The sequence below is a fragment of the Vespa velutina genome, chromosome 11 (genome assembly GCF_912470025.1).
Source record: "Vespa velutina chromosome 11, iVesVel2.1, whole genome shotgun sequence".
Taxonomy (NCBI): Eukaryota; Metazoa; Arthropoda; class Insecta; order Hymenoptera; family Vespidae; genus Vespa; species Vespa velutina.
The window spans coordinates 412,762-425,250 of record NC_062198.1 but is presented as its reverse complement, the minus strand read 5'-3'; the positions used below and the strand labels follow the sequence as shown (position 1 = coordinate 425,250).

Sequence of the window (12,489 nt, the reverse complement as noted above, 5' to 3'; positions counted from 1 at the left end):
TTATTCACAATCACTAAATTAAAACATAAATTTGGAAATTATAAAGTGTCTGGTGATTCAAGGTATAATACATATTATTTAGCAGACAAGACTATATTTCGTTTTATAAAAAGTAATTCAGAGGACTAGATTATACGATGGATAAAATTACAAAAAACATATTTTAAGTACTATCGATTGATAGAAATGATTACAACTTAATGAAATATCGAGAATATCTACAATTTAGTTCTTTCAAGTACAGTGATTATTTTTCTATCATTGAAATCTACAATTTATACTAATTTTTTAATTTAATCATCTGCGTTATATCGTATCTCTAGTAATAGAGCAACAAGCTCCAGATTAATTTTATCCGAACTTTGTTATACATTCATTTCTATACATCTATAGCAAAAACTAATTTAATAAAAGATATAAACATATACATGAAGAACATAAGTATATTGCTAAGTACTAGATTTTTTATGTTAGTATTGTAATGTATTGTATACATTATAAAATAACAGATTTTATGTTCTAAAATAATATAACAATGCAATGGCAAGAATATCATTGAAAAGTAATACCACATAAGAATAAGTCATGATATCATTTTTATCCTACACTCATATTGGAGTACTCCTATATTAACTTGAATTTAATATCTTGAGTTGTTGAACATTCGATATACATCCGTTTTAAGATCTAAATTGCAGCTACGAGTACAAATTTGTTACATTAAATGTAACTTTCAAGTGGAATTATAAAGCGACGTTATCATTTAACTATTTAAAGAATAAACATTTTCTATGATTGCTTGTTATATAGAATGTACACATGCACATTAAAATTACTTGTAAAAGAGGCAATGTAAAAGTGAATTAAACTCAGTTTTCAAAATGGTATAATAGGTTATATTAACATATTATATTGATGTGTTTTATCATCATTTATATAAATATTGCATAGTTCAATTTGACAGAGATCTTTTAAGAAAGAGGCTGATAAACTTACAAATGATTTCGTTTGGTAGAAAACTGAGATATAAGGACACTTTTATATTTAGTCCTCTTTTTTGTTACATTTTGGACAAATTCTCTTTCAGTTATATTATTGAATGTATTAACAATTATGGATATAAATCACATTATTTATATGTATCAAAATATAGTATCTGTTGTACTTGAGAAAATAATGTTTCATAGCAGTTCAATTATCAAATACTGCTGGCGAATGATATAAAACTTTTTTGTCAGCAACGTAATGGTATTATAATGGTATTATATAATGGTATTATGTTGCTGACAAATAATATGAAATTATGAGAAAAGATATTAGTTATCAATAAGGATAGAAGTAAAATATACAAAAATATAAATTATAAATATATAAAAATGATAAAACTGAATATATACAAAATTTTATAAACTATAATAATATTGATAGAAATATCTGAAAACAATTAGTTATTAATATTAATTCGGATCTAATAAATCACTTTACTTAAAAAAAAAAAAAAAACATGTATAAACAAATAAAATTAAAATAACATAAGTTAAAAGTACCATATACAAAATAATCAAAACTTAAACTTAAAAATTTAAACAATACTTATAATTTCGAAAATTCCGTTAAAAAATATGTACTTTGAGTTTATGTCAAAAAAGTCATCCTTGATCATTCTTATCAATGAAACGTTTGTGTACTTTTTGTAAGCGAGAAACATCATTGTTAAATTTTTTTTTCACAAAATAGAAAAATGGCCTGTACGTAATTATAAACAATAAGCAGCAATAATATTATTATTATAGATCACTTATTACATTCCTGTACGAATAAGCTAGGCTTCAGATATGTCAATGACTCAATATATAAATTTACTTATAATAATTTACCTTAAAAAATCTATATACATATAATACTTAATAAAATCATTTTGGAAGGCTCTATTTAATGTTAATAAATAGAGAACTAAATTTATATATCACTTTAAAAATCATAAATTTGCTAAAACACTTTAACTTTATAGTAATACAATTCCATGATCTCTTTCAAGTCTACGTTTAGCTTTTAAAGATATAATCCCCATTAAATCTGCTGGTGTTGGAAGACCTCCTGATATATTAGGAGCTACTGCTTGCTGATAAAATACTTCTATCTGTCCACATTGATTACCATAAACAACAGCATCTTCAGTCCTATATAATATATATACTCTATATGTCACAATTTTATAATGCTTTTTTTGCTTTCCTATATACTTTTTTATTAATAAAAAAAACCTTAACAATTGATTTAAAAACTTAAAAATTACTTAAACTCACCGAACAATAATGTCAGTAAGATTACTGGCTTGTTTGAATCTATCATGAAGACATGATACTATATCCAATTCTGTAACTCCCCAAAGTCCGGAACGATGTATTGTATCCCACTCTGCATCAACACTCAAAATGCTATATAACTCTTTATTTTCATTTGATGGAAGAGGATCTAAACATTGTTGCAATTGAGATTCAAGTCTGCCAAGTGTTTTGATACAAGTCTGCCACTATAACAGAAATAATTAAATATCAATAAGCGTAATATCAATTAATATAATTTATGAATATATAAGAAGTGACTTACAAGAGAATGTATTAAGTCTGGATTGTTAGCAGTTCCATTTTCCATTAATAAAACCAAGACCATATTTTGATGTCCACATAGAAATAATTCAATTTGTACTATATTACTTTCATCTTTAGTAGCACTGATGCATTCACTTTCATTCAGTTTACTTTCATTCTCTTTATTTGTTTCTTTACTTACTGCTTCTAATTTCTGTTTTAATAACTGATTCGTTGCAGCAGAAAATCCAAATATATCACGAAATTCACTAGGTGTTGTTTCTTTACTGCAAAAACCACTGGTTCGTTCATCAGCAAGTAAAGTTAATTTAGACATAAGAGGTGTTAATTGTAAACCTTCTAGTTTTCTTTTTTGCAATAAATTATATTCGTTATAACATTCAGGTTCTGATTTACATTTGTCATCATTATCCAAAATATTTAATGGTTTCAAAGGTAAACTCATGGCTTTTCTATTAGATTCTTGTTTACTTTTGTTATCAAGTTCTATATTAAAAGATGCAGCAGTTTCATTTTCCTTTACATTTCCAGCAGCACTTTCATTATTAGCTTTAGCCGGTTTATTCAATGAATCAGGTAAATTAAGAAAACGATTGTCAATATAATTATTAGTATTATCATCTTTAAGTTCCTCATAATGTGAAGCTATATATTGTTCATATAGTGCCTGTGAAACAGGTAATCCATCAGAACGAAAAACTGGATAACATGGATCAGTTATTGTATGAAAAACGTTATTCTCTGACAATTTATTTGGTAACATGTCAATGTCATAATTAATATGCACATTTTTATTTAACTTCGGTAATCCTAATGTATATGTTCTAAGTGGAATATCAGGAGAAATCTTATCTAAAGAAGCTTCTAAATCAGATGTGCTTAAACTTCTTTTGATTAAGTCTTTGCTTCTCCATGATTTTCTTCTAATAGAAGGATTCCTTAGTTTATTTAAATGTTTACAACGAAGTGCTTCTTTGACAACGTCTGGAATATCATCCATATTTTCTTTTATTTCTTTTAATTCTTTTGCTTCTTTTTCTTTTGAAATATCTGCACTATCATTCATATTGCATATTAAAACTGCTGATCCATGTAGAACTCTATTTACATCTTTAAGAGGTGTAGAACAAACGCTTGGTGTTTGTGGATTCGTATATTCATATGGTTCTATTTTATACTCTTGTTTACGCTTCACTGGTGAACTATATGCAGTAATAGGAAGAGAAGAAATACTAATCGCACTATTATTACAGTGCATTGGTTCTAACTCCCCTTCTTCAGGTACTGTAAAAATTCGTGATGTGTCGCGTTTTGTTCCAGATATATGTGGTTCTTTCATACTGTTCTTACGCATGATCTATAAATACATATATATTAAAATATATAAATAAGAACACATTTAAACCTAATTGTACCTTTTTTTGAGAAGAAAATTTCTGTGCCATGGAATCTAAATACGAATTAAAATAACGTTCGTTATTTGCTTCCTGTACTAATTTAATGTATTGTTTTTCTTGTATGTATACTCGTAGTAGTTGAACTCCCACGGGCAAATGAAATTCTGTATCTATTCTTTCTGCTGGTGCCTAAGTTCCAAAATATTGTTAGTCTGCTTGTAACATAAATATTAATATATATAAATGCTTTAAAAAGCATTATACCTTTACTCTATATGGATCCATTATAACAATTTGTTTAGTTAAATCTGCACTCAATTGTGTTGCAACTACCCTGGAATAATGATATTAACACAATTATTATTTTGATAATTTTTATTATAAAATAATATTTTATGCTTTCCTATACTTGTTATTATAAAATAGAGCACCACCCATAATTCCATTTGTTTCTTGACAATATTGCAGAATTTGTATTGCTTCCAAAAATATATTACTGGCACTCTGTAAAATATTTATATTTGATTTACATTGTTTTAAAACATATTCTATATAATTTGAATTTGTATCAACCTTTGGAAGTTTAATAACAGGAATATTAGAAAATAAATTGGCACTGTATTGAAGAATTGGTAAGTAAGTTTCGAACATTTGATATAGCTTCTCAGTAAATTTGTTTCTATCATTGTTGAAAGATTCTGATATTTTTACAAGATCGCAATGAAAAAATTTCAATATTGATTCCAAGGTATTTGCTCTTCTTTCTAAAACCCAATCATGTATATTTCTGTCTGTTCCTACTGCCTGGAATTATTAATAGATTGTTAAACTTCACAAAGTCTAAGAATACTTTATTCTAGTAAGTGTTGATAAAATGAAAACATAAATTGAAAATTACTTACAAGTATATATTGACCAAACTTTTTGAAGACAAATTTTCCACCTTGCAGAGAAATTGAATGTGGTGGAGAAAATGATGTTGCTAAGAACTGATTAACACCCATCAGTTGGCCTGCTAAAGCAAGTCTTTGAGTAGGTGACACCCATGCAGGATGGAAGTACATAACTGCTTCTGCAGGATCATCTTCTTCTTTACAACATCTTGACGTGTCAAAGACAAACACTATCATCATTTCCCTACAAATAGTGGCTTGTAAATTTTAAGACAAATTTACAATTATTGTAAAATTTTAATCCTTAAAAGTAAGTATTGTTTTATTTGTATAATAAAAATGATTAGAATGTATTTTAAATAGAATGTTTAGAAATTTTATACAAGTTATATCATTAAACTACATAACAAATGTTAATATTTTTTATTATATACGATGCTAATACATAAAAATAAGAATCTAAATTAACGTATTATTTTATTACATCAAATATTATATGCTTGCGATTTATCAGTAAAGATATCACCATCTAATAAATTTGAGATGTCATTAAATATAGAAAGACTCACACAAGTTTAAAGTCACCATTTTCTTTAACAAATATTAAAGATTTAAAGAGAGACATTATCAGAGAAAAATAATAAATCCATGAATTTAAAATGTACATATGTACACATATACATATAAATCCATTCATTCACAACAGCATGTCAAAAATGAGCAAACCATTATCATTGAATTAAAATTAGCCTTGCAATACTATAATTAGATAATACTACGATTACGCAATCTTCTCGTACTTTGCCATGGTGATTGTTTACGTTTCGTTCGGGCGGTTCGATCGTAACTGTCAAACTAATATCCTATATTCCTTTTTATATCTCTACTTCACTTTCGTGTTGATCCTCATACGATTAATCTTTTCGAAGTTCACCACGATACAGACTGATATGGCCGATATAAAAAATTCACCTTGATAGGAATGTAATATATAGTTACGTAAGCGAAAAAACGAGTCATGATAATAACTACTGATCACTACTTATAATAAGTTGAAGTGAACTAAACAGAACAGGTTCTTTGCCGCCATTCCAAACGATCCTGCCCGGATCGTGGCAAATGATGGCAATTCTTGATTAGTTTTGTTGCTGCGGTAATATAATCTCACATAGGTGCGAGCAGGTGGTGGAAGGTAAAAATTTATCTTCGAATGAGGAAAAAGATATTGCTAGTGTATCTTGATATTGAACAATAACAAATGTTTAAATTTGTATCCTTCATTCGTATTTGTTCCTATAAAAAAATAGATATGAGTTTATATCTTATTTACTTTATAACGGAAAATAAAACAAAAGAGCAACGAAATTATCGCAAATCATCGTAACAAACATTTTAAGGCATTAAATAGGATTAGTTTGAATAATTTTTTAAATTTCCCGCCTGAATGGAAATTATTGTCGATTAGAACGTAATCCATTTTACCATAGGGCGCTGTTCTAAAATATACTATGTTCTTCTAAAATATACCGGCAGGGTCTCTGGCATCATACAGCTTCGAATTTTATCTTACAACTTTATGACGATTCATAAATTGTGAATAACGTCGAAGTCCGGCAACTGTCAAATGACATTCGCATTTATAAGGTTACTACTTTGATTTTGAAATGGCAGCAGAAATAAAACCCGCACCCGGAGGGAATCATGATAAGTTTAGTTCTAGTCGTAAGCCCATACTTTTGTCGAAATTAGAAGGCTGTAATGACGACGTTAACGCGGCTATTATCATCCCGCGGGAAGACGGTGTAATTAGCGTTTGCGATGACAGGTACGTGACGCTTATGTACTCTACAAACTGGCAACTTATCTATCCATATTATAATATGGTTGATTTAATTAGTTCTCATATTGGTTTTCTTTCATCATATTCTTTTGTATTTGTAGATTTAATTGGTGTCGCTTGACAATAAAACTCATAATTATCGGTTAATACCTAGAAATTCAATTATTTAAATCTTCATTAATTATTTTATATGCTTAATATCATGCAATATTTTATGTTAATCATATTATTAATTTATCTGATCTTCATTTTTTCATTAGAAGACTTATTTTGTATTATATCTATAGATTTTTTTTGCATGGTTTTTATCATTTTTAGATAAACTTATATAGATGAAATAAGTTTATTATTTTCACAGAACTGTCAGAGTATGGCTAAAACGAGATTCTGGTCATTATTGGCCAAGCGTTTGCCAATACATGGCTGTTGGTGCAACTTCTATGCATTACTGCGTAGAAACACGACAATTATTTGTTGGACTTGAAAATGGAAATATAAATGTATGTGATACTAAATGGATTTAAGGAATGTTTTTTTAAGAATTAATATTTTATGCTTCATAAAATTCATAATTTTAGGAATTTGTTTTGGAACAAGATTATAATCGTATGACTGGTATGCGAGAATATTTAGCACATCAAGCAAGAGTTTCTGGAGTTATATATGCACCGAATTGCGAATGGGTATTGAGCATAGGCCGTGATAAATTATTTCAATTACATTGTTCCACTACTGGAAGAAAATTAGGATCATATCAAACGGATGCATGGTATACTGCTCTACAGTATCCTTTCTTCAATTTTTTTTATATGTTTTAATGTGAAAAATATCATATTTTATATAATAAACATTTACATTTATATATTAGCTTAACTAATTCAGATTTGATGCACAATCTAAACACGCTTTTGTGGGAGATTATTCTGGACAAATAGCAATGTTAAAATTGGATACTAATGGTGTTACTTTCATTACCATGTTGAAAGCCCATACAGGGAGTATTCATACTTTAGCATGGGATTCTGAGAAGCAACTTCTATTTTCTGGCAGTTTTGATCAAAGTATTATAGTGTGGGATATTGGAGGACGTCAAGGCACAGCATATGAACTTCAAGGCCATCAGTAAGCTAAAGTAACTCTAATATATAAGATAGAACAATTACAAATAGTTTTATGATATTACATTGTATATGTTGTCCTAAAATGTTGCATTTATTTTACAATGTATAAAATTTAATTTATACTCTCTTCTTTTTCTTTTTTGTAAATGTCTTCTATATATGGAAATGTAAATATTTCAGTAACAAAGTAACAGCACTTTGCTATGCAAGTACAGAACGTGTATTACTATCTGGGGGAGAAGATGCAGTGATTGTTTGTTGGGATATGGCTACAAATAGGAGAGAAACAGCACCTTGGGTTGAATCTGATACATGTCAAGTATGCCTATAAATTATTTAAGCTATATGATCCTTAAACTTATATGATCATAGATTACATCTAAAATTTTTGTCATATACAGGCCTGTGGTAGGCCATTTTTCTGGAATATAAAAGCTATGATGGATCAGCGTCAGATAGGCTTAAGGCAACATCATTGTCGTCATTGTGGCCGTGCTTTGTGTGCTCGTTGCACTTCTCAAAGAACACCGATCCCATCTATGGGATTTGAGTTCGAAGTTCGAGTATGTGATCCATGCCATATTCAACTTAAAGCTGCCAAGTAGGTATTAGTGGTATTATGTAGTATAAAAATACCATTATAACTAACTTATATATTTTTTTGTATAGCCAAACATCTCTTGCATCATTTCATGATGCAAAACATAGTATTATTGGAATGGATTTAGATGCTCCACGTCGAAGATTACTGACTATTGGACAAGATCGCTTAATTAAAATATGGGATATTTCTGCACTGCTTCAGTGAACTTGCAAGTATATCTGCTTTTCTAAATAAATCAAATTATATGACACGAAAAACTGTTATCACGTTTAAATGGAAAAATGTGCTATCCAGAGCGTATTTTTGTGATTATATAATTATTTCTAATTACAAATTCAGATATACTTTGTGTAATGCAAAATGTTCTTTGTGGGAATAACGAAATAATATTGCGAGCATGAAAACACAAAGTAGAATTGTAATTATAGGTTTCAAAAGTTTGTCATCGATACTTCTTTGCACCAAATACTCATATATTCCTTGTATATTTATAAAACAAGCAGCAATAGATGTGAATATATTTTCTCATATACAGTAGACCCAACACAATCAATTGGAAAAAAAGAAAGATTAAAGTTAAAAGCGATCTATCTATTTTTGGGATAACGATAATATTACTTTCAAGAAAAAGTACTTTAATACCTGAGGTATAATATAATGCTGAGGTACATGGAACAACCAAAATAGAAAAGAAAAGAGTGAGGAGAGACAGACAAATAAACAGAAAGGGAGACTATAAATCTTACGAAAGAATATAAATCTTACGACTTAAATATTTTCATAATCAAACCTTTGCAAGGTATATCCAGCAGTGTTTACATATAAACTATAATCTGGCTATATTATACATAGGTACTTTTTAATTAAATTAAAGTTATTTCAGTTTATTATTTCGGTGCTGATTGCTGACGTTATACATCTGTAATTATCTTTATCGTTGATACATTATATACAGTTACTGTTAAAATCTTTATAAAGATATCTAGTTTATTCGTACTGTTTAATTGTTTCAAGATAACACATACTATATGTATGTATGTATGCAATAGAATACTTATAGCATTGCATAACATAATATTCACTTTATTATGCTTTTAATTGATCGGTTTTAATAATATATTATGTATATTCTATGAGGATAAAAGATATTAATATCTTATGTTTTACTTTGATTCTAATTAATTGTTTAATTACATAGTAAAAATTGTTTTAAATAGCTATAAGTATATCACAAAAAATTTATGATTTACAAATCTTTAAAAAATGATAGAAAATAAGTTATAATTTGCGTTTTCTGTAGGTCCTAATTATATGAAATATTTAATTTTATGCAAATAATTGTAACAATTATATAATTATAAACATATAATCATACAGACATATACATACATATAATTTACTAGATATAATGTATGTGAAGTCAGAAGTCTTATGATATCATCATATAATAATTTTTATAAGTCCTAGTCGTCTTATACATTAATTTTATGACTTATAGCTATATATTATTGTTATATTATTCTTACTAAACATATACAAACAAAGATATGTTAAACAAGAATGCTATGATAAAATCATTTTTATCTATTAAAATCGGATACGAAATATCAATAATTTTGTTAACCAAATAGATTTTTGCAAAAAGTTTTAAAGCAAAATATGTTTAAAAATAAATTATGTTGAGTCTTTTTAATGTTCATTTATGTAACTAATAGTTTTTGTAAGAATTTTTGCTTTTCATGGACACGACTATTTTGTAACAATCTTTTATTTATTTTTAAATGGCTTTCTCCTTTTCTGATCATGTCTGCCTTCCTTTGTCTTTTCATCTTGTAGTCATAATTTCACTTATTTCAACATGGAAGATAAAAAAAATTAAGAAAAATTTATTCTTCCTTTTATATGAAAGATCCAATTTTATTGGCATCATGTCCTTCCGAAATTCATTCTAGTTTCTAAAACTTAAAATTATAAATACAATAGTCTTCTTGTGCTTCCATAAAACTAGTTGTCATAAATTGTGATGCAAAAATTGTAATAATAAAAAATATGTCAAAAAAATAACAAAAATGTTAAAATTGGGCATTCATGTCAACATTAAATGTATGTTATATCATTACATATCTTTTATAAAATTTTCCCTGTAATTGATTGTTTATAAATAATCTATATGATTGTCTTGTACCTGAAAGTAAAAAAGCATCATTACACTAAATTACAAAATAGGGACTACTGACTTTCATATTGAAATTTGAGTATAAATGGTTACAATGAGAAGTATAATGTTACTCTGTTATAAAGGAATATTAAAAGTTTTGTTATATCATATTTTCTTCATTTTTTATATTTTTCAAATTCGATTGTATCTTACAGTTCAATCAAACTACGTTAAAAGATACAATTGTACTGGTTTTGTTGAGGTCATATATAGTATCTTTACATGCTATCATAAATATTTTGTATGCCAACGAAGAATATATACTATTACAATAAGTTGTACGTGCTTCTTATTATAAAAAAAGTGCTATTACTTGATTAATATAATTATCTTATTTACGATGAAAATGTGCTGTATAATAAGTATTATCTACAAAGTTTTCAAAAGTATTATACATAAGAAATGTACATTCGTAAGATAATTTTGAAAAAAAATGTTTATTATACAATTCTTTGATGAAAATTTCATTACTGTTACGTCCCTAGATAAAATATTTTATTAAAATTTAATCATTTGAGAAAATGACAATTATTACTAACGAAATGTATCTGAATTCATTGTCAAAATTGTTCTCGTTACATAAAGACACATTTCGTATTACGTTGAGCGAATGTTAAATGATAAACATTTCCGGTAAAGCGATCACTGTATTTCACCATCAACTTTATGCATTAGTATGTATATTATAAGATATATAGCTGTAAAGAAAGAACAAAAATATGTGTATACATCCAATCGTATATAAATTGATACAAACCGATCATAAACGAAGTAAAAAATATATTTTCAACATTAATGATACGTCGTTTATTATTTTCATTGGCATATGATTCAAATCTTCATTATCGTTTAATTGTTGATAATTTGTATTCTTAAATATAAAACAAAGATAACGCATAAAAGTAATCGTAAGTTCTTTGTAAAATTCTTTGTAAAATATCAATGATAGACTATAAACGTTCGAAACTCCGTATTCCTAATAATCATCAAAATTCCTTAAAGTAAAGTGAAAACGTAATAAAAGAGATACTTCATACAGAAAAACGATGTGTAACAACGTACAAATGTGTTGTTCCGAAAGCATATCAAAAGAATCAAAAATAAAATTTAAGAAAATAAAACAGGGTAGGGGCGACAAAGTCGTGAATAATTCGACCCTTCGTAGACGCATGCCATACGATTATACACCGACGTATGATCATAGATACCGCTGCTACTTTTCCATCTCCATAATTCGACTTCCACCTGGCTACGCCCGAACCGTGCCGAAGGTAGCCGAGAGTGATCGCGTTGTTTAACGTGCCGGTCAGAAGCACCGTGGCCTATCCTCCGGAACGAGCCACGGCTGTCTCTGTTGTTCTCATCATCGTCGTAGTATCGTCTTCTCAATTGTACGTTTCTAAAACGTATGTTTTTCGGACATTTGTGATCATTACTTCTTTCCCGTATATCATTAATTCTTTTTCACGATTTTCTCTCTTTCTCCCTCTCTCTCTCTCTCTCCTTTCTTCTCTCTCACTCTCGCGCGCGCGTCATCCATTCTTTACGGTTCTTTTTCTTCTCTACTCAACGCACATTAACCTGTCGCATAAAAAAAAACAAGAAAAGCGAGCTGTTCTCGCGCGCACGTTCATAGCCGGTGTTCTACCGATCGAGTTTCGTTCGGATATGAAAAACGAGCTTCGCGCCGGCCCATGTAAAGTGCAGTGCAGTGCAGTTTAATGGAGCGCACCAACGACTTCTAGCAGAGACCCGCTTTCGTCGTGCTTATCGTTACTCGCGCAAGGTAATTAACTTACGTCGA

General features: G+C 28.3%; 3 protein-coding genes and 1 long non-coding RNA gene across 10 annotated transcripts in view; 2 read left to right on the top strand and 2 right to left on the bottom strand.

Moving 5' to 3' along the window:
• Positions 1-1,753: 1,753 nt before the first annotated feature.
• On the bottom strand, positions 1,754-6,186 carry LOC124953171. 3 transcript variants are annotated; one of them, XM_047504151.1, is made up of 9 exons: positions 5,703-6,186; positions 4,912-5,146; positions 4,583-4,813; positions 4,413-4,513; positions 4,274-4,343; positions 4,028-4,198; positions 2,611-3,969; positions 2,307-2,533; positions 1,754-2,180 (listed from the first exon to the last, which is right to left on the bottom strand). In XM_047504151.1, exons 1-9 carry the CDS (start codon positions 5,708-5,710, stop codon positions 2,006-2,008), a joined length of 2,577 nt encoding a protein of 858 aa, XP_047360107.1. In that variant the 5' UTR covers positions 5,711-6,186; the 3' UTR covers positions 1,754-2,005. The 3 variants fall into 3 exon arrangements, with proteins under 3 accessions (XP_047360107.1, XP_047360104.1, XP_047360106.1); XM_047504148.1 differs by lacking the exon at positions 5,703-6,186 and adding an exon at positions 5,472-5,661; XM_047504150.1 differs by lacking the exon at positions 5,703-6,186 and adding an exon at positions 5,472-5,661 and having other exon boundaries at positions 4,419-4,513.
• Positions 6,187-6,446: 260 nt separating this feature from the next.
• Positions 6,447-11,133, top strand: LOC124953173 (WD repeat and FYVE domain-containing protein 2). Of its 2 annotated transcripts, XM_047504160.1 has the most exons (8): positions 6,447-6,727; positions 7,101-7,242; positions 7,321-7,526; positions 7,625-7,864; positions 8,044-8,182; positions 8,265-8,464; positions 8,533-8,675; positions 9,003-11,133. In XM_047504160.1, exons 1-7 carry the CDS (start codon positions 6,567-6,569, stop codon positions 8,669-8,671), a joined length of 1,227 nt encoding a protein of 408 aa, XP_047360116.1. In that variant the 5' UTR covers positions 6,447-6,566; the 3' UTR covers positions 8,672-8,675; positions 9,003-11,133. The 2 variants fall into 2 exon arrangements, with proteins under 2 accessions (XP_047360116.1, XP_047360114.1); XM_047504158.1 differs by having other exon boundaries at positions 6,448-6,727; positions 8,533-11,133.
• LOC124953174 overlaps positions 9,934-12,489 on the bottom strand; it is a 4,334-nt gene continuing 1,778 nt past the window's right edge. The window contains exon 3 of the long non-coding RNA XR_007102138.1: positions 9,934-12,084. This is a non-coding gene — a long non-coding RNA (uncharacterized LOC124953174). The remainder of the gene's footprint in view (positions 12,085-12,489) is intronic.
• The window catches only part of LOC124953170 (myosin-VIIa), a 16,255-nt gene continuing 15,654 nt past the window's right edge, over positions 11,889-12,489 (top strand). Inside the window, exon 1 of one of the 4 annotated variants that reach the window (XR_007102137.1) lies at positions 11,889-12,471. The gene's annotated coding sequence lies outside the window, so the exon portion shown is untranslated. The remainder of the gene's footprint in view (positions 12,472-12,489) is intronic. The other 3 variants (XR_007102136.1, XM_047504146.1, XM_047504142.1) reach the window with 3 other exon arrangements.